This window comes from Mastigoproctus giganteus, chromosome 9 (assembly GCF_048544385.1).
Source record: "Mastigoproctus giganteus isolate SK-2022 chromosome 9, ASM4854438v1, whole genome shotgun sequence".
Lineage (NCBI taxonomy): Eukaryota > Metazoa > Arthropoda > Arachnida > Uropygi > Thelyphonidae > Mastigoproctus > Mastigoproctus giganteus.
In genome coordinates, this window is record NC_143583.1 from 33,252,682 (window position 1) to 33,275,902 (window position 23,221).

The 23,221-nt window shown below is 36.6% G+C and overlaps 1 protein-coding gene across 1 annotated transcript in view; it reads left to right on the forward strand.

The window, feature by feature from the left end:
- Positions 1–22,093, forward strand: part of LOC150080136 (cell adhesion molecule Dscam1-like) — a 1,047,872-nt gene extending 1,025,779 nt beyond the window's left edge. The window contains 2 exon segments of the mRNA XM_090381929.1: positions 20,607–20,746; positions 20,922–22,093. Of these exon segments, the coding sequence (XP_090238055.1) occupies positions 20,607–20,746; positions 20,922–20,983 (202 nt within the window). The 3' untranslated portion in view covers positions 20,984–22,093.
- The last annotated feature ends 1,128 nt before the right edge of the window (positions 22,094–23,221 follow it).

The following is a 23,221-nucleotide window of genomic DNA, read 5'->3' on the forward strand; positions in this document are numbered from 1 at the left end:
GGAGGCAAATCGAGGAAATACAGTTGCAGAATAGATGTGCAGAAATTTGCCTTTAGACAGCGACTGGTTTGTTGCTGCAACAAACTTCCATTTGTCGTTGTGCAAGTTGATAGCTTAAATATATAATGATATATATTTAAGCTTAAATGATAGCTTAAATATAGTTGATGGCTTAAATGATAGCTTGGATCAAATGGGAAGTTTTTCTTTGGTTTTTTTTTTTTTTTTTTTTCATTTTGAGCTTATGCTGTATAAGTTTGTTTTCTTGCATCATATGCCTCTACTAATGCTAATGCTAATTCATGTAATTACATAATAGTTCCACTGACTGATAATCTTGTTTTCTTGAAGATACTGTTCCAGATACCTTTTCTGTTTCTGGATGCATAAAGGTATGCTTATTTTGAACTTAAGATTAATCATTCCACATACATATCAGCACCAGCTGGGAATGATAATGTTTTGAAGGTAATTGCCAGCATATATACAGTGTATTAGTTGTTTTTGCTAAATAGCATAAGATATCCACATTAGAGTTTTGCTAATGGTACTGCTAATGGCATGTGATATCCTCATTTGCCATTGAAATGATCCTGCTCAGGAAGCTAACAAACTAAATGAATATTTTGCATCGACATTCACACATGAGGAGTTATTCAGTGAGGGGAATGCCAGAGGTGTATTCAATTCTGGCAGTAAGCTAGAGAACCTTGTAATAACTGAGAGTAAAGTGGAGGAGAAATTGTTGAAGATAAACAAAAGAAAGGCACCTGGGGTGGATGGGATCTATCCAGTTATATTAAAGGAGGCAGCAAAGGAAGTAAGCAAACCTTTAGCCATAATTATGAGAGCTTCCTTGGACTCAGGGGAGGTACCCACAGACTGGAGATGTGCAAATGTTCACAAAGGAGGATCAAAGGCTGGCACAAGTAATTATAGACCTGTGAGTTTAACTTCTGTTCCCTGAAAATTAATGGAGTCACTGGTTAAAGAAGCACTGCAGGATCATCTAGACAAGACGTCAGTTATAGCTCGGACACAGCATGGTTTTGTTAAGGGGAAGTCTTGCCTGACCAATTTGATTGGATACTATGATGCAGTCACAAAAGAACTGGATGCAGGGAATAACTTTGATATTATATACTTGGATCTTAGAAAGGCTTTTGATACTGTTGCACATGGAAGACTGCTGCACAAATTGGAGCAGTGTGGCATTGGAGGCAAATTGCTGCTATGGATAAAGGGGTGGTTGAGGGGGAGAAGACAGAGAGTGGTAATCAATGGACACTGTTCATCGTGGACCAATGTTATTAGTGGAGTCCCTCAGGGTTCAGTATTGGGTCCTTTATTGTTTTCTGTATTTATAAATGATATTGATGATGGTATATCAAGCTTAATGTCCAAGTTTGCAGACGATACGAAGGTTGGCAGGGTTGTAAAGGACACTACTGACACTATGCTGCTGCAACAGGATCGGAGAAGGTTGAGCAGATGGGCTGAGAGGTGGCAAATGAAGTTTAACATTGACAAATGTAAAATATTACATATGGGAAACAGCAACCCCAGAGCAAAGTATCAACTCTGTGGTACTACACTGACAGTGGTAGAGAATGAAAGGGACTTGGGGGTGGTTGTGCAGGCAGATATGAAGTTCTCTGAGCAGTGCAGACGGACTGCAAGAGTAGCTCATGGTGTATTGTCAATGATATATAGGAATTTTTCTAGCAGGGATAAGGAGGTGATTATTCTCTTGTATAAGGCAATGGTCAGGCCACACCTAGAGTACTGTATACAGGCCTGGAGGCCTCATTTCAAGAAGGATGTAGAGCTGCTGGAACGAGTACAGAGAAGGGCAACAAGATTAGTGAATGGAACAAAGGGGTGCTCTTACGAAGAAAGGCTTATGTGTTGCAAATTACAGTGTCTGGAGACTAGGCACCAGCGAGGTGATCTGATAGAGGTGTATAAAGCCATGAATGGCTTGAGCACGCTCAATGCTGATGGATTCTTCCTCTTGCTCAGAATAATCACCTGAGAGGGCATAAATTCAAATTGAGGAAAGACAGATGTAGGATAGATGTGCGGAAATTTGTCTTTAGCCAGCGGGTGGTAAGTGGAACAGACTTCCATTCCTTGTCGTGGAAATTGATAGCCTAAATAAATTTAAGGCTCAGCTGGACAGGTATTTCGAATGAACAGAGGGGCGAAGTGGAAGTGGTTATTTTTTATTTATTTATTTTACTTTATTTTTTTTTTGGCTGATGCTGCATAAGCTTTCTTTCTTGCATCAAATGCCTCTACTAATGCTAATGCTAACTGACAGTAGGATTATCATTTTGAAGCATACTCTTACAATTGATATAGAGACTGAGAATGTAATTTTTTTTGTTTCTCATGCAGATGGTGTAATCACTAATAATACTTATTTTATTTCTTGGTGAAGTTAGTTGATGTATATGTTACAATATAAATGTAAATTTTTTTATGCTGATTATGAAACTGACCTTGAAATTTTATTATCATCTACCATTTTTAGAAAATGAAACTAATATCTAATCCAATGACAAACTAAGAATATACATTTTCAACACTTTATTGGCATGGTTGAATAGTAGTTTCATTACAAATTTTAACCGCTTATCAACACAAATTAAAGAATTCCACTGCCCATAGCCATTTAGAATTTTAGATTTTTTTTTATGTTTTCTATCAGGATTGGTGATCACTGAAAGTTCCAATCTAATTTAGCTTTCTTAGGAATTTCTTTGGAAGAAACTTCCAAAGCAATTCCAACTTAATTCAGTTTTTTTATGTTCACATTGGAACTGATTGACAATGAAGAAACTGATTCAATGTAGTAAAAAACTTCTTAATGTGTCCTGATATACTCACAGTTTTCAGAAGAAGATGTTTACTCTGTCTATCTATTTTGACTATAACGGGTCATCAAGATGCTTTAGTTTAAGTTTCCTCTGTTTTTTAATAATTCAACTTACATTAATTACTTTGGTGACATAGACAATTGAAATCTTTTTTTTTAAAATGTTTTAAACAGGTATTTATTTAAAGGGGGTTTATATGTAGGCAGTGATGTTTTCTGGCAGAAAATACAATAGGCAGTTATGAACAAAATGGCATACACTACTGAGTACCATATGTGAAAAAATTTTATCCAATTAGTGGTGTTATTGAGGTGAATCATGAGTATTTCAGTAATATTTCACAGCAGAGTATGAAACATAGCAGTAATTAACATGCTGCTTTAAAAATTAAAAGAGATTGGTGATGTACATTTGTATTTGCCAATAAGCTGGGAGTTGTTCACAAAAAGAGGTATATAGCCCATCCATATCCTCCAAGAATTTGTCTAGTTCTTCCTTGAATTTATTCAAACCATCCACTTCTACAATAATAGATGGAAACCTATTCCAACAATCAACCAGCTGTTGGCTGGTTGATTGTTGGAATAGGTTTCCACAAACTTCCACACATCTATCCTGCAACCATGCTTCCTCAATTTGAATTTATGCCCCCTCATGTGTGTGTGTAGTTTGAAGAAGAGTGCCATCTGCATTGAGCTTGCTCAATCCATTCAAAGCCTTAAACACCTTAATCAGATTACCCCACAGGTGCCTAGTCTACAGATGCTGCAATTTGCAGAACTGAAGCCTTTCTTGGTAAGAGCACCCCCTTTGTTCCCTTCACCAATCTCTTTGCCCTTCTCTGGACCAATTCCAGCAGATAAACATCCTTCCTAAAATAAGGCCTCCAGACCTGTATGAAGTACTCAGGATGTGGCCTGACCATTGCTTTATACAATGGGATAATCACCTCCTTATCCCTGCTAGCAAAATTCCTGTATATCATTGACAAAACTGTATGAACTGTCCTGTGAGCCTGTCTGCATTCCTCAGAGAACTTATCTGACTGTACAATTACCCCCAGGTCTTTTTCATTTTCACTACCGTGAGTGTAGAACATAGTTGGCATATCAATCTGGGATTATTGCTACCCATGTACAGTACCTTGCATTGGTCAATGTTAAACTTCAACTGCCATTTATCAGCCCATCTGCCTAATTTGCTTAGATCTTGTTGCAGCAGCAGCTTACCCTGGTTACTGTTATTAACCATCCAGCCAACCTTTGTATCATCTGCAGACTTAGATGTTAAGCCTAATATACCTTCATCAGTATCATTAATAAATATAAAAAACAACAGTGGGCCCAGCATTGAACCTGAGGCCTCCACTAATAACATCAGTCCATGAAGATCAGTGTCAATTAATAACCATTCTCTGTCTTCTTCCACTCAACCATCTCTTTATCCATAGCAGTAACTTGCCCTTAATGCCACACTGCTCCAATTTGTACATTAGTCTTTTGTATGCAACAATTTCAAAATTTTTCCTGAAATCCAGGTGTATGATATCAAAATTGCTTTTCCATTAAGTTTCTTTGTTACTTCATTATAATACAGGATGTAGTTATTACAGTTCTGGAAAATCTATAAAAACGGTATTGAAACAGCCTGGTTTAAAACGAATATCCACTTTAAGCATTGTTCATTAAGTGATAAAAATGTTTTCTGGCAAAATTCAGATGCAGGGTATTCAAATATCCCAACCACCACTGATAAAAATTTCAAGAACATTTGATTTAACTTTTGTGATCCATTGAGGCAATTTTACAATCTAATGGCTACCTCTCCATAGATGAAAAAAGTTTTCCTCCTAGTGGTATTTATTGAAGCCAATGGGAGTAGAGGGCGGGGCAATTATGTCACTTATTCAAGCCAATGGGAGAAGAGGGAGGGGCAATTATGTCACTACAAATGTGCAGGTAAATAATTACATAGGTGATTTTCTGATTACATTTCGATCAGTGCATTATAATGTTAGTATATTAGTATAATGTTATTATTATACAAATAATAACATTATACAATACAAATATTTACAAAAACTAAACTGTTTACAATCAAAACTCTACTATATCAGGATGATGGGTCCCTTTATCAATTGACAGACATTAATGTATAAAAAAACGTTACAATGGAACATCAAATGATGCCGGTCGTGGTCATGTATTAGACAGTGAAGCACGTGCACAAGGTTGGTGAACGTTAAATGGAAGGACCACAAATTGGTTTACTGGGCAGAATCAGACACTTGTTGTTGACAATGTAGAGCATGTACGTGGGATGCATTTCAATGTTCAATGCCTCCATAATGTTATCATGTCACGTATTAGACAACTGTCGAATACATGACCACGCCTGGCATCATTTGATGTTCCATTGTAATGTTAGCTGATGAAGGGACCCAATATAGTTTGTATATTTATAAATAGTTTAGTATTTTCTAAATATTTGTATAGTTTGTAAATATTTTAGATGCAACAATATTGCTCATGCATTACATAGGTCATTTCCTGATTAGATATCGATCAGTGAATTTACGTAGAAAAGATTTGGCTTACTCCATCATAGAGGTATGACGGATTTGACTTACTCCATCATACCTCTATATTTTACATAGAAAAGCATGCATGGGGGTTGACGAGTAAAGCCCCCTAGTAAGTATTAATATAATGGTATTAATATATCCTAATATTAATGATACAAGGAAGCCAGTTTTATTTAGAATCAGCCTGAAAAAAAAAATGTACCTGATTTCATATAGGTATGGTATTTACTTAACCTTTCCTTATATTTACACAGCCACTGTAGTTTTATAAGATTAGGCAGCAAGTTGTTCCAGAATTTAATAAACTTTGGCTGAAAGAAATTTTCTAATTAGAAATTAGAAAATTTCTTTTGGCCAAAGGTTGATATATAAATTTAAATATATATCAAGTTTTACTCAAACCTTTTAAATCTTTAAGTATATTTATCATATTACTGAATGAAATAACTGGGTTCAAGAACCACTTATGATTCCTAATTACAAAAGTTAATCTATTTAATGAACCAGAACTTAGATGGAAGTTTTTTATGGGCATTTCCCATTCATGACCCAATTCCACCTACATCCATTTTATCACTGCTGCTTTTTATTTTCTACTGTTTAGCCAACCTTTAAATCACTGTAGTATCCTCCCACTAATGGCACATTGTCCCAGTTTATACAAAAGAACTTCATGTAGGACCACATAAAAAGTCATACTAAAATGATTCTATGCATCCAGTGCTTCCGTAACAACTTCATATTTTATCTTAGTTAGCATTAGCATTAGCATTAGTAGAGGCATTTGATGCAAGAAAGCAAGCTTATGCAGCATCAGCCAAAAAAAAAAAAAAAAAAAAAACCCACTTCCACTTCACCATTCTGTTCGTTCAAAATACCTATCCAGCTGAGCCTTAAACTTATTTAGGCTATCAACCTCCACGACAAGGGATGGAAGTCTGTTCCACCAACCAACCACCCGCTGGCTAAAGGCAAATTTCCGCACGTCTATCCTACATCTGTCTTTTCTCAATTTGAATTTATGCCCTCTCAGGTGATTATTCTGAGCTAGAGGAAGAATCCCATCAGCATTGAGCATGCTCAAACCATTCAAGGCTTTATACACCTTTATCAGATCACCTCGCTGGTGCCTAGTCTCCAGACACTATAATTTGCAAAACTTAAGCCTTTCTTCGTAAGAGCACCCCTTTGTTCCATTCACTAATCTTGTTGCCCTTCTCTGTACTCATTCCAGCAGCTCTACATCCTTGTTGAAATGAGGCCTCCAGACCTGTATACAGTACTCTAGGTGTGGCCTGACCATTGCCGTATACAAGGGAATAATCACCTCCTTATCCCTGCTGGAAAAATTCCTGTATATCATTGACAATACTCCATGAGCTACTCTTGCAGCCCGTCTGCACTGCTCAGAGAACTTCATATCTGCCTGCACAACCACCCCCAAGTCCCTTTCATTCTCTACCACTGTCAGTGTAGTACCACAGAGTTGATATGTTGCTCTGGGGTTGCTGTTTCCCATGTGTAGTACTTTACATTTGTCAATGTTAAACTTCATTTTCCACCTCTCAGTCCATCTGCTCAACCTTTCCAGATCCTGTTGCAGCAGCATAGTGTCAGTAGTGTCCTTGACAACCCTGCCAACCTTTGTATCGTCTGCAAACTTGGACATTAAGCTCCATCATCAATATCATTTATAAATACAGAAAACAATAATGGACCCAACACTGAGCCCTGAGGGACTCCACTAATAACATTAGTCCACGATGAGCAGTGTCCATTGATTACCACTCTCTGTCTTCTCCCCCTCAACGACCCCTTTATCCATAGCAGCAATTTGCCTCCAATGTCACACTGATCCAATTTGTGTAGCAGTCTTCCATGTGCAACAGTATCAAAAGCCTTTCTAAGATCCAAGTATATAATATCAAAGCTATTCCCTGCATCCAGTTCTTTTGTGACTGTATCATAGTATCCAATCAAATTGGTCAGGCAAGACTTCCCCTTAACAAAACCATGCTGTGTCCGAGCTATAACTGAAGTCTCGTCTAGATGATCCTGCAGTGCTTCTTTAACCAGTGCCTCCATTAATTTTCTGGGAACAGAAGTTACACTTACAGGTCTATAATTACTTGTGTCAGCCTTTGATCTTCCTATCTGAATTGTGGTCACATTTGCACATCTCCAGTCCATGGGTACCTTCCCTGAGTCCAAGGAAGCTCTCATAATTATGGCTAAGGGTTTGCTTACTTCCTTTGCTGCCTCCTTTAATATAACTGGATAGATCCCATCCACCCCAGGTGCCTTTCTTGTGTTTATCTTCAACAATTTCTCCTCCACTTTACTCCCAGTTATTTAAAGATTCTGTAGCTTACTGCTAGAGTTGAATACACCTCTGGCATTCCCCTCGCTGAATAACTCCTCATGTGTGAATGTCGATGCAAAATATTCATTTAGTTTGTTAGCTACCCGAGCAGGATCATCAACAGTTGACCCATCAATATCAAGTGGACCAATCTGATTCATCCCCTTCCTTCTAGAGTTTACATAAGTAAAGAACTCTTTGCTGTTTTTCTTTCTTAAAATTAGACTAGTAATTTTAAGATTAATTTCCCTTTAACAAATGCATGCTGTGTTTCTCATATAATTCCTTTTTATATGCTCTTACAATTGCAACCTTAACCATAGGCGCCATACTTTTCTTTGCAATAAAAGTTACATTTTCAGGTCTGTAGTTATCTATTTCATCTTTAGTAAAAAAATTAGAGCAGTATTTGCACATCTCTCCAATCTGTTGGAGACTCTTATCAACAAAGTTCAGGGATGTATTCATTACAGGAGATAGGGGATTGGAAATTTGTTTTGCTGCTTACTTTAAAATCAGTGGATAAATGCCATCAGCTATTTGTGACCTTTTCATATTTAAATGTGATAACTTCTCTTCATTTCCAGTGATTAATGCAGTCATCTATTTCCTAATGTCTGTTATCTGGACCAATGATATTACTGTCAAGTCTAAAAGAATGCACACATGTGAATATTGATGCAAAACATTTCTTTATCTCTTCAACTATCTGTTTAAGGACATTTCAAGCAACATCATGATACTTTATTATCGATTTTCGACATACTTTTATATGTTTTGTTCAATCCAATAACATAAAGTAGCAGAACTGATGGAAATGCAGTTCCATCCTGCAGAAAAACTGCTTTTATCATGTTCACTGCTTCCTTAAGCAAATATGCAGCATTTAATTTTTAATCCACTTGGAGGGAAAATCACTTTTAGAACTTTTTCTTCCAATTTGACACAAATAAAACTGGATATTTTTGTCGAGGAACCCTCAATGGAGGCTGATTAACTCAGTTATAGTGAAAAGAAAGTCCAATTGTCTCTGCCCTTTCAAATCCAGATTTACTTAATCCCATGGTTTTTAATTCTGGATGAAAAAGGTTGTAGGAAAAGCCAGCAGCAAAAGTGTTAAAATTAATTTTGAGATGTCAGTGAATATATGCCATTCATTAGCAGCGTGTTCACAGCTCAGTTCATTCAGAAGATTATTAATATCTTTACAGGAACACATTCCATCTTCTACAATGAAATATTTTGAAGACACTTTGAAATGATTTCAGTATACACAATGTTAGTCCATGCTTCAAGTAACTTCCATTCTAGTAACTTAGAACTCCTTCATTCTAGGTTACAACACCTAGTAATTAAATTAACAAAATATTACAATAATTAAGCAGATACCAAAAATAATATAGCTTATCAGAATTAATTTTACAAAAGGTAAAAGGTAAGAATTAAATTTATAATTTCCAAAAATAATAAGAATTAAATTTTTAACATCAAAGATTAATTTTCTGAACTCTTTATTCTATTGGAATGAGCAGCAGCCGGGGATTTCAAGGAACACCGGGAGTCATCATGGAACAAGTAAATACATGGGTAGTGTTAGGGTAACTAAGAGTAAAAATAAGTGCATGTATACTTGCATGTGCACCAATGCCAGGATTATAGTAATCAAATTTGATGAATTTGAGGTGCTAGTCAAGACATCAAAGGCAGATATTGTTGGGATATCAGAGACGTGGTGTCACACAGAAGTAAGGAATGCAGAATTGGAATTGGGGAAGTACAATGTGTACAGACAGGATAGAAAGGGAGGAGGGGTCATGCTGTTATTTAAGTAACACATAAAATCTAAGGAAGTGCATCCAGTTGACATGGGTGAACAGTGCAGTTTTGAGTCAGTTTGGTGTGACATAAGCACTGGGAAAGCAGAGTTGAGGACAGGATTGTGTTATAGGCCTAATGACTCTTATGAGTACAATGAATAACTGTACAGAGAAATAAAGTAGACCAGTAAAGTAGACTGTCTTATAATGGAGAATTTTAACTTCCAAGATATAGACTGGAACTTATGGATTGGTCACTCACACACAGGGCTGCCATGTGCATGTGGATGTCATCCGCCCTTGCACAAACTTTCATAAGACTGCCCTCTACTAGAAAGGGGTTACAAAAATAATTAAAACTTTTATTATATATTTATTATTCTAATCACAGCACAACTAGTTCAAAGTATTGTTAAATATATCATAAAAACAGAAAAAATATAAATAGGTCACAAAATAAATTTCTGGCATAAAAGAAAGGATTACATAATATGATAATAATAAGTTCAACTTGTTAATAATAAGTATCACTAAAAAAAATTTTTAAATTCTTTAAAATTTTAACAATCAAATTTAAATTCTTTAAAATTTTAACAATCAAATTTAAAGAATTTAAAATTTTAACAATCAAAGTATATTCAGTTCAACTTATTGTTCAATATATCACAAAAAAAAATATATATATATAAGTAGGTAACAAAATATTTTTTCATCAGCACAAAAAGGTTACATACTGTATATAAGTAATTATTAGTCTAATATTCTAATGTTATATAATATGTAATAACTATAATCAAATAGCAGTCTATTGCACTAATATTTAGTAGCATGTAAATTTGTATTGTATTTTTATATAATCACAAAATTTAATCACACACACACATTATAATTAAAATAACTACAAAATTTGTACTCTTCAGGCTTTTGCTGCTACAAAATTCTTGATTAATGCACCAATGTCCAAATTATCCATAATATCATATTCTATAGATATTATAGATAAATCTGTTAAACATTCCTGTGCCAGAGTTGATCGTAAATAATTTTTTTATAATTTTAAGCTTCAAAAAACTTCTTTCCTTGGGAGCAACTGACACTGGTAGTGTCCGAGAAATTATTAGGACTACCGAAATATAACAGCTGGAACAAACTTCCATCTGTTGTAGTGGAGATCAATAACGTAAATAAGTTCAAGGCAGAACTAGACAAACATTTGAAGTGAATGGATGGATGAAATGGGAAGTGGTTTTTTTTTTTTTTTTTTTTTGGCTGATGCTATATAAGTTTGCTTTCTTGTATCATATGCTTCTACTAATACTAATGCTCCTGTCTGACCATGAGATTATCTACTATCGTGCAGTAACAAAGGAACTAGATGCAAAAATTAGCATTAGCATTAGTAGAGGCATATGATGCAAGAAAGCAAGCTTATGCAGCATCAGACAAAAAAAAAAAAAAAACCACTTCCACCTCACCCTTCCATTCGTTCGAAATACCTGTCCAGCTGAGCCTTAAATTTATTTAGGCTATCAACTTCCACAACAAGGGATGGAAATCTGTTCCACCAACCAACTACCCACTGGCTAAAGGCAAATTTCCGCACTTCTATCCGACATCTGTCTTTCCTCAGTTTGAATTTTTGCCCTCTCGGGTGATTATTCTGAGCAAGAGGAAGAATCCCATCACTATTGAGCATGCTCAAACCATTTAAGCTTTATACACCTCTATCAGATCACCTCGCTGGTGCCTAGACTCCAGACACTGTAATTTGCAAAACTTAAGCCTTTCTTCATAAGAGCAACTCTTTGTTCCATTCACTAATCTTGTTGCCCTTCTCTGTACTCATTCCAGCAGCTCTACATCCTTCTTGAAATGAGGCCCCAAGACCTGTATACAGTACTCAAGGTGTGGCCTGACCATTCCCTTATACAAGGGAATAATCATCTCCTTATTCCAACTAGAAAAATTCCTGTATATCATTGACAAGACACCATGAGCTAATATTGCAACCCGTCTGCACTGCTCAGAGAACTTCATATCTGCCTGCACAATTACCCCCAGGTGGTCCTTTTCATTCTCTACCACTGTCATGTAGTACCACAGAGTTGATACATTGCTCTGGGGTTGCTGTTTCCTATATGTAGTACTTTACATTTGTCATGGTTAAACTTCATTTGCCACCTCTCAGCCCATCTGCTCAGCCTTTCCATATCCTGTTGCAACAGCATAGTGTCAGTAGTGTCCTTGACAACCCTGCCAACCTTCGTATCGTCTGTAAGCTTAATGTCCAAGAAAACTTGGACATTAAGCTTGATATACCATCATCAGTATCATTTTTAAATACAGAAAATAATAATGGACCCAATACTGAACCCTGAGGGACTCCACTAATAACATTAGTCCACGATGAGCAGTGTCCATTGATTACCAATCTCTGTCTTCTCCCCCTCAACCGCCCCTTTATCCATAGTAGCAATTTGCCTCCAATGCCACACTGCTCCAATCTGTGCAGCAGTCTTCCGTGTGCAACAGTATCAAAAGCCTTTCTAAGATCCAAGTATATTATATCAAAGTTATTCAATGCATCCAGTTCTTTTGTGACTGCATCATAGTATCCAATCAAATTGGTCAGGCAAGACTTTCCTTTAACAAAACCATGCTGTGTCCGAGCCGTAACTGAAGTCTTGTCTAGATTATCCTGCAATGTTTCTTTAACCAGTGCCCCCATTAATTTTCCTGGAACAGAAGTTAAACTTGTAGGTCTATAATTACTTGTGTCAGCCTTTGATCCTTATTTGTGAATTGGGGTCACATTTGCACATCTCCAGTCTATGGGTACCTCCCCTGAGTCCAAGGAACTCTCATAATTATGGCTGAGGGTTTGCTTACTTCCTTTGCTGCCTACTTTAACATAACTGGATAGATCCCAACCACCCCAGGTGCCTTTCTTGTGTTTATCTTCGACAATTTCTCCTCCACTTTACTCTCAGTTATTACAAGATTATCTATCTTAGTTCCAGAGTTGAATATGCCTCTGGCATTCCCCTTGCTGAATAACTCCTTGTGTGTGAATGTCGATGCAAAATATTCATTTAGTTTGTTAGCTACCTGAGCAAATGGGCTACCTGAGCTCAAGGGGTAGCAAAATGCTACCCCTTGAGCCTTGCACAATCTTTCCAGGGCTGAATTGATTGACAAGGCTCTCATCATATACTCCCTACTATCGTGACTGGGCAGAATTGCAGACACTTTCAAATTCAACCCTAATTCATGGCTTGTTTTCAACAGTGACGTGTACTTGTGAAGTAATTCTGCCGGTCTTCTACCCTTAATATCATTAGTGCGAACGCATACAACTATATCACCTTTTGTGCCCTTAAAAGATGATATCAGCTCTACAATGTCATCAACCTTTGCCCCTGGCAGACGTACTCTGGTCCTGTTCCACCTATCCTTTTTACAAAGCATGTTCCCCGTTTCCCTGACAATAGCATCACCAACAACTACTAGTTCCTGTAGGACCAGCGCATTCTGCCTTGGGGGTTGCCGCTGTGTTGCGTGATGAACGAGTGCAAGCTCTGGCATTGATGTGGGCAGCTGAGAGCTTGATGGGCCCCCTCAATTTAGATCCTTTGTGGGCATCTACCCTGTCCTTCAAGCTCTCATATAGGCCTATAACAACGCTGTGTTGTCACCTGATTTCGTACACTCCTTGCATCACGCACACACAAAGACATCCCCCATGGCTATATCATGTCCCGTACCCGATTGCTCCACAAGCATCATGCAAGCAGTGCATTTTAAAAGGCTGTGATTCAGAGGGCAACTACTCCCCCCTCATTCTCCTCTGAGCTACGGCACTCCCATTAGCCGTTTATATAATTTCTATATCAAGTTATATATTAATTAATTATGTTACGTTTGTAATCTAAGTCGTTATATGTATTTAGTTAAAAGTACAATTTAATTGTACTTTTAACTAAATATAATGACAACGAAGTTTAACAAAATTAATAGATTTTACCGATTAATTGACAATATTATATTATAAACTATACTAACGCTATCAATTTTGGGATATAACGTTGTGTCATATAACAATGGTGGCAAGTTACAAATGGTAAATCTATGCACACTTAAGTATTAATTATCTTACAAATCTCGCTGTCTCAATTCAGAATAAACTAACAATCCTGACTAGGTCTATAAGCTACTTATAGAAAATAATTTGATGTAACAATTGGTCAATAAAGCGGCTAAATATGGCTAAAAAACTTCTTGTTCTGCGGAGCTGCAACTTGTAACACGTGGATTTGATACCTTTACCGATACTTTTATGCAATTACAAGGCCAAGTAAAGAATAAATAAACATTAATCAGAAAATCACAAAATAATGCTATACTACTAAATTTAAATCAAAAGTTTTAGAAAAACAATAATTTCAAATCAATAAATAAGAAAATTTACTTAGCGGCTTTGAATACGTCCGGCTCCCACTAGCCTTGACAACAGATCCAATAAATTTGATTATTATATACCTAGCTTTCAGTGAAGCTTTTGATACTGTTCCACATAAAAGAATGTTATAAATATTGGAGCACCATGACATTATGGGCAAGTTACTGCTTTTAAAGGACTGATTGTGTGGCAGAAGACAAAACAATAGTTAATGATGAGCACATGTTCTTTGACTAATGATATCAGTGACATCCCTCAGAATTCAATGCTAGCCTCTTATTGCTTTCAGTATTTATTAGAAATATTGATGAATATACAGGAATTTTGCTAGCAGGGATTATCAAATTGTACAAGGCAATGGTTAGGTCACATCTTGAGTATTGCATACAGGTCTAAAGACCTCGTTTTAGTAAGGATGTAGAACTGATAGAATGGGTGCAGAGAAAGGCAATGAGATTAGCAAAGGGGGCAAAATGGGCGATCTTTCCAAGAAAGTCTTCAGTTCTGGAATTAGCGTCTGGAGACTAGGCACCTGTGAAGTGATCTGATTGAGGTGTTTAAGGCTTTGAATGGATTTTTTTTATTTATTGTACTAGGTGGCCCCATCTAGATCTCCTAGCATCCCCACCACTATTCACAATACTGTAGAGATAATTACAGACTTACGGGCACTAATTCCACTCTATTAAAAGATATTGAAGTCTGGCACTTCTTGTATCTGCTCCATCATAAGGCATTGAAGCCCCGCAGTTCAGGTTATGTGAATTTGGAGTCCCTGCCACAAAAAATAGCTAGTTTAGAAATTGCAGTCAGTGCATACAATCTCAATGTGATGTCCCATTTGGGAAAAGTCTTTTTAATAAATGAAATACACCAACTTAAAAGACCAATCAGCCATAAAATGAACACCCTGAAGCACCTATCCTCATTGAGTACTCAGACTTGAAAGACCAGTCATTGAAGCATTCGCCCTTCTTAAATACTCTGACTTGGAAGACCACTCGGGGATGAAATGTTAGCTAACTACAAATGAACTGACCTGTTTGTACTAGCCCTCTTGAATCATTATTGATTGTCTACCAGCTGCCAGAGCTCGTGCCTGGAGTACCAAGAACCACATCGCACAGCTGTTCACAGCACAAAGAACCACTTTGCAGTAAACTAAAGCTCAGCAAATGAAGCAGCTCCCCTTAGGATATTGTGTTGTAGGAACTGGTCACTCCTTGGAATTTTAATTTCAGAATGATATTGGAGCTGGAGGATCAACTCATGCAGCAAAGATCGTTCAAGAAAATGTTGTGGGAGCTTTTCGTTGCATGGCGGAAATTGTTTTCAACATGATGTTGCATGGTTCATGTTTTCAGGAAGAAATAGTCACCTCCTACTGAAAAGAATGTTAGTTTCTCCTCCACAAGGAAGTGAAGTAGTCACCTCCTACTGAAGAAGATGCGAGTTTTACATGCGTGTCACCTGTGGTTAAATCACCTCCTATTGAAAAGGATGTTAGTTTCTCTTCCACAAGGAAGTGAAGTAGTCACCTTCTACTGAAGAAGATGTGAGTTTTACATGAGTGTCACCTGTGGTTAAATAACTTCTTCCCTTTTTGCTTGCCATAGCTGAAAGAAACATTCTATATATATCCATTTCAGTCACAAAACACTGGAATGTGCTATGAAAATATCCAGTGCGGCACATAAAAATGCAAGAGTCATCTTATTTCATGCTGTTCTCACACAAGAATGCTGTTCTGTTGTGAGTGATAGCTACATTTGTGTATTTTCACAGGGTAAGCTACCACCATTAATTAGAATGGTACCTCACATCCAATGTTTACCCTGACTGCAAAATTCTCCGTTGTAATGTCCAGTGGACTATTTAGCCCATTCAACCTGACCACATTTTTTACATAGATTGTTTCATCTGCATTGTTCTTGTTCCATTTGTAGCAGGATTTGTCTTCTCTTGAAAACCTGTACTTCAAAATTTTGGAAAGCCCAAAAGTCTTTCCTTGTCTTCAGTAGAAGGGCTTCACATCCAGAAATCAGTGCTTGCATATTGGGCACTCCGTCAATCATTCCTCTTGTAAATCCTGGTACTCATGGCACCTATGCAGAACAGATACACCCAGTCTTCTTTTTATCTACAAGTACACCATGAATGTGCTGAAATACCTAATTCATTTAATTTTCCAAAGAACCTGTGTCCTATAATCAGGAACACTGGGGGTAAAGACGTTTCACGTGAGCGGGTAGCTAATATCAGGGAAGAGAGCCTAAAAAACTTCAAGGGTTGTGTTAGGGTTGTTAAATATACAAGAACAGTAAATCTTAATTGTTTATACAGTAACGTTAGAAGTGTCGTCAATAAAATGAGCGAATTCGAACTGCTGGTTAAAACAAGTAACGCGGACATCATAGGTCTTACAGAGACGTGGTGCCACCCGGAAATTGGGGATGATGAGTTTCAGTACGGCTTGTATAATGTATTTAGGAAGGATAGAGTAGATAGAAGGGGTGGTGGGGTAATGCTTCTTATCAGAAGCAGCCTGAGTGCAATGATAGCTTTCCCGGATTCAGACATTTCACAAGCTAGTATAGAGTCTGTATGGTGTGAGATAGTTGGAAACAAAGATATAATGCGAGTAGGAGTTATCTACAGAGCAGGTGATTGTGAAGATTATGACAAAAGCCTCTACATGCAAATGGAATGGGCAAGTAAGCGTCAATGCCTTATTATGGGTGATTTCAATTTGCCTCTAATTGATTGGAGTAAATGGGAAGGAAACTCGACATGGGGAACAAAATTTTTAAATCAACTAGATGACTGTTATTTGTATCAACATGTCAGGGAAAGTACTAGAGAAAAGAATATCCTAGACCTCATCATCACACATGAATCAGATGACATAACAGGGCTGATAGTAGAGGAACCAGTAGCAGGAAGTGATCACGGAGTTCTACGGTGGATGATGACAAGAGAGGTAGCAGAAGTAAAAGGCAAAGGAATGGGTTTTAATTTCAGAAAAGGAAATTATGATGCCTTAAGGTACTACATGGCCTCTGTTAGCTGGGTAGATATCGTGCTGAGAATGAATACAATTGAACTGTGGTACGCTTTTAAAACATTAATCACAGATGCCTTGAATGCGTATATACCATTAAAAAAATACTCCACGAGAAGGGTTCCAAGTTGGATGAATAGTGAAGTTGCCACATTACTTGAGCAGAAAAAAGGTGGCATGGAAAGGTTACAGAGCAATAAAAAGTACTGAAGCCTATAACAGCTACAAGGTGATCTGTAATAGAGCCACAGAAAAGGTTCGACAGGCAAAGACAGTTTATGAGACACCACCAAATACGGAGGATGCGGAAAGGTCAGGGAATGACCACTGCATATCCCGGAGCAATATGGCCTTAGTTGCTAATGCTCCTAAATAACAAATAATAAAATAATAATAATAACAGTTTATGAGAAATCACTAGCAAACAGAGCAAAGAGGGGGGATAAAGAATTCTTCACATATATAAATGCCAAGAAGAGCAGGACAAACCAGATCGGACCTTTATGTAAGGGAAAGGGGATAGTAATAAATACACCAGCTGCCGTTGCAGATGAACTCAACGGTTATTTTGCATCGATATTTACAAATGAAAAACCTTTTGTGGCAATGGGAAATTGTGGGAGCGAAGTTAAAAAATATGTAATTAATGATATTGAAATTTCGCAAGATTATTTAATGAAAAAACTTTCGAGCCTACAGACCAGTAAGGCTCCTGGAGTTGATGGGAATATACCCTATAATCTTAAGAGAGGCGGCAAGCGAGTGCATTGAACCATTGAGGCTAATTATGTGAGCATCACTAGACTCTGGGGAGATTCCCTTGGATTGGAAAAGTGCAAATGTATCTCCCATACATAAGGGTGGCTCTAAAAGTGAAGTTGGAAATTATCGACCTATCAGTCTGACTTCAGTAGTAGGGAAAATCATGGAGGCAATGATTAAGGGTGGAATTCAGGATCATTTGGATCGAATTGAAATTCTCAAGGATACTCAGCATGGTTTTGTAAAGGGAAAATCATGTTTAACAAATCTGGTTCGCTATTTCGAAAGGGTCACTCATGAGCTGGATTTAGGGAATAATTTCGACATTGTTTATTTAGATTTCAGCAATGCTTTTGACTCAGTCCCACATGAGCGGTTGCTTTATAAGCTGGAACAGGTTGGAATCACTGGGAAAATCCTTAGATGGATAGAAGGATGGCTTCAGGGCAGGAGGCATAGGGTTGTGATAAATGGCCATTCCTCAGATTGGGTTGATGTAAGAAGTGGGGTTCCCCAAGGATCAGTATTAGGGCCACTGTTGTTTTTAATTTTCATAAACGACATTGATGAAGGGATAGAGGGCGTGATGTCTAAATTTGCAGATGATGTTAAAATTGGTAGAGTAGTTAATGATCACTGTCAAGCTGAGCTTCTTCAGAGAGACCTAGATAGACTTCAGGAATGGTCAGAAAAATGGCAGCTGTGCTTTAATCCAACAAAGTGTAAGGTATTACACCTGGGAAACAGTAATCTCAAAAAAACTTATTCACTTGGTGGAGTTCAACTAAACCCAGTACTGGAGGAAAGGGTCTTGGGTGTTACGATACGGTCAGACATGAAATTCTCTGAGCATTGTAAACAGGTTGCAAGGAAGGTCCATGGTGTCCTATCGATGATCTATCGAACTTTTGCAAGTAGAGATAGGGATGTGATAATCCCATTATATAAGGCTTATGTTAGACCACACTTGGAATACTGTGTTCAAGTATGGAGACCGCACCTAAAGAAAGACATCGAGCTTCTTGAAAGGGTGCAAAGAAGGGTAACTCGCCTGGTGAGATCGGCAAAAGGGTGTCCTTATGAAGAAAGACTTCGAATATGTGGGTTGCAGAGTTTGGAAACTAGACACCTTAGAGGAGATTTGATTGAGGTGTTTAAGGCTCTGAGAGGCATCAGTAAAATGAATGAGGACAAAATTTTCAAGATTATAAATGATGCTAGAACTAGGAGACATAAATTCAAGTTATGGGGGGAAATGTTTAGATTGGACTGCAGGAAGTTTTATTTTAGCCAGCGAGTTATAAATTACTGCAATAAGTTGCCTTCATCGGTGGTAGAGGCCGACAGTTTGGGGAAATTCAAAGGTCATCTGGATAGTCCTTTTGGGTAAGGGAAGCGCATAGGATGATAGGTTTAATTTCCTTTTTATTTATATTTTATTTTATTTTTTTTTTTTATTTATTAATTATTATTATTTAGTTATTTATTTTATTTATTTATTTTTTTTTTTGTTTTTATCATTGTTTTGTTAGGATTTTTTTTTTTTTTTTTTGGCTGGTGCAGCATAAGCCATAGGCTTTCTTGCACCATGCGGCCGTTACTAATACTACTAACACTACACTGAATAGAGGTTCGGTAGAAACCAACTTGTCATACCCTTCCCAAACTATTTAATGTCTGGATGAAAATTTTTGGTTATTAAACCCTTGGTGTAATTGAACCATTTGTCTTGCCACCAGCCAACAAGAAGACGGAATCTTGCTGAAACCACCCATTCTTGATTTCATCCTCATTCTGTTCTCTGATAAATTGGTAAGAATATTGGAACAGTAATGTTCAGAGGTTATTGTTCATTGAAGAAGATAGGCTCAATGATACTTCTTCTGGAGATAGTAACCCAAATACCAACCTTCTGCTGATAGAGAGGTGTTTGATGTAGACTATGGATTTTTGATGTCCATAATCAGGTATTTTGAGCATTCATACATACTGTTTGATTTCGAACTTCTGCATTGATTTTAAAAGACTTTGCAGTATTCAGTCTGAAATATCCAGGAGTTTCTCTTCTGTCAGTTTCGGTGGTCTTCCACTATGTTCTGCATTGTGTACTGCACCTGTCTCACAGAATTTTTCTATTAATGCCCAGCATACCAATGTGATATTGGAGTATTTGGAAATTTCTTATCGAAGTTTTCTTGGATGCTTTTTGAATACTCACCATGCTTGTTAAAAACATACTCAACCAAAAAAAAAAAAAAATGCCCCTCCAATGGTAAAACCATTGTTAACACACTCCATAATTGACTGCCACAATAGCTATCGCACAGCCAGCTGATCTTGACACATATATCACACCAAATGATAGTAACTCATATCACTCCTATCATTTTACACATTGCTGTTATACAGATATAGAGACTTTCCAAATACCCTGTAGTACTAATTTGAATGCACCTTATAGATTTGTCAAATAAAATGTTCTGGTGCATGACAGATGTTTTGGCTGGACTTATAAGCCACCATCTTAATTTATTTACTTTTTTTAACAAATGGAAAATAGATACCATACTTAAATGTTATTTTGTATTTGTTGCAGCAGTATTTATATCATTTTAAGAAATAAAGATTACTTATACATTATTGTATATACACAGAATTTTTTATTTCTATTTTCAATAGGTTATCGAGTGATGAAAGTGATAGTGAGGGTACAATATATACTTTCAGCAGAGCAGATACCGTGGTTTTGAGAGGAAGTAGTGGCAATGAATTATCAGAAACAGAGTGTGATCGAGATAAGATAGCCCGGTTATCAAGAGGTATACAGCAATTTTTTCAGAACCAGCATTTTAATTTACATTTATCATGCACTTTTTTTTTTAATTGCTTTATTTTAAAATATTTATAAAATTATTAATAGTGAAACTGACACTGATAAAATTTTAAATATGAATTGTGAAATTAATCATTTATTTTGCTTTTTGTTTATTGTAGGAGTCTTCCCAAGAAGGCCTCCACCTAGGTCCCAAGCCAAATCAGATATTATAGACTGCTAATGACACCCCCATAGCACAACTACCAGTGTTTTCCGTCTACTGTTCAGTGGTGGTGGTGGTGGTGGTGGCAGTGGTCCATAACCTAGAGCCATGGAGATGGCAGGAGAAATGGTGAAAAGTAGCATTTTTATCCACACTGTTTTTCCTCCAGTGCCAGTTTTGGAGGAAATGATTAAGTAGACTAGACCAATGATGGGAATGCTTGTTTTCAATGTGAATATCAGCTGCTTCCATGTAACATCAAGAGGAAAGGAAGTTGGCAGTGACAACGTGGCAGTCTGTAGTCCCATCCTTCCGGTGACTCCCTCCGTAGCACCTTGTGTTGCCCTCATGGTTGTGCCTTTGACACAGCTCTCCATAAGAAGAGAACCATTATGCCTTTGCCAGACAGACCAATAAAATGATGGTGGTGTTGTTGGTGGTGGTGGTGGTGATCAAACCCAAGTTCTGCAAACTCTCAAGTGCCCCTGTCTTGTTCTGTTGTTAGTGGCCACAAAAGCTAGAGCATATCCACCCTACTAGTACAAATTTCATCCCTGATATTCAGCGTCTTTCCCACTTGCCACAATTTATACTACACATAATCAGATTGAAAAAAAGAAAGAAAAAAATTGTCCTTGAAATAAAAAGGACAATAAAACGGATAAAATTGTGTGATCTGATGCTCACTGGATAAGTGGTAAAGACTTTTTTTTAGTACCCTTGTAACAGTAAAAAAAAAAGAATTATGGTGAAAATTCTGATATAATTTTTCATTAAACATTTGCATTCACATGTGTTTATACCATAACTTTTATGAAAAATTACCTCTCTGTCTTAGGAGGACCTAAAATGCTAGAAACCATTAAATGCTCAGCTTATTCTGAGTATGGTTTATATTGCCTAAGGCAAAATATTTTCAGCATCTCTATTTACCTTTGAATAAATAATGAAACAGATTGCCCCCCTCCCCCTATTTAACATTCAAGTTATAAGAAAAGGCACAAAATAAATCCTCAGAGAACACACATGGACTACCTAATTTTAAAATTGGGACCCTGTTTCTTTTTCAACATGATTTTGTATGTTCAAAAATTTGTATAAGTATTGATAAAATAACTTAAGACAATCTGCAGCATGTTATTATAAATAAGCATGAATAACTAATCATGCCAAGCTCAAAAGAAGCATTATAACATTACACACATTTGTGGAAAAAAAAATTATATATATATATATATATATATTATTAAAATGTTACTCTTTGCCACTCATGATTTTCCTCCAATTAACTGCAATATTATAGTACATAACATACATAAGGCTAATTAAAGCAACAAAAAAGCCTGCAGGTAAATAATAAATTTTTGTGCATTATTCTAGTATTTCATCAGTGAAGCTCCTCAGAACAGTTTGTAAAATAAATGAATCAAAATTTGATATAGATCAAAACAATTGTGTGTGTATATATATAATATATATATATATATATATATATATATGTGTGTGTGTGTGTGTGTGTGTGTGTGTGTGTGTGTGTGTGTGTGTGTGTAATAACAGTAAGCTCCTAAAAAATGGGAAAGCATCAGTAGAGGGAAATATTAAAGAAATATGAAAGTTAGCCTCACCCCTCCTCTTTGGGGGCTAACTCTCATATTTATTCAATATTTAGGTAGATAACACTGATTTTTCTCCCCATTGTTTATGAAACAGTGATTAATATATGTGATGAAAATCTACACACTTAATATACTACTTTTTTTTACATCTTTGACCATTTTTTTGTACACTGTTAAAAAAATTAACATTTTTAACAAGACCTTATTAAATTACGCTAAACATATTTTGAGTATATAATTCTCAAGGCTTATCGTGTGAATACTATATGATAAATGTTTATACTATAATATGCAGGGTTTATTATGCAAATACGTGCTACATTCACAATGTTTATAAAACATAATAAATGCAGTATTCACATAATAATAATGCTAACATCAATGAAATTTGTTGCTGTCATGTAGAATACATATACAGTACATAAAAGATAATATTGATTGCTGTATCAGTGAGTATAGAGGATGAACAATGTTGAATTAAAAAGGGAAAAAAAAGCTGGGTGCAAATGCAAAAATTCTACCTTCAGAACTTCAATTTAAATAAGAAATAAAGAAACATCATTTGCACTGGGCTGATTTCTATGACATTAACAAATTCTACCATAAATGAGGCCTAGAATTTACTCTATCTTCCCTTTAC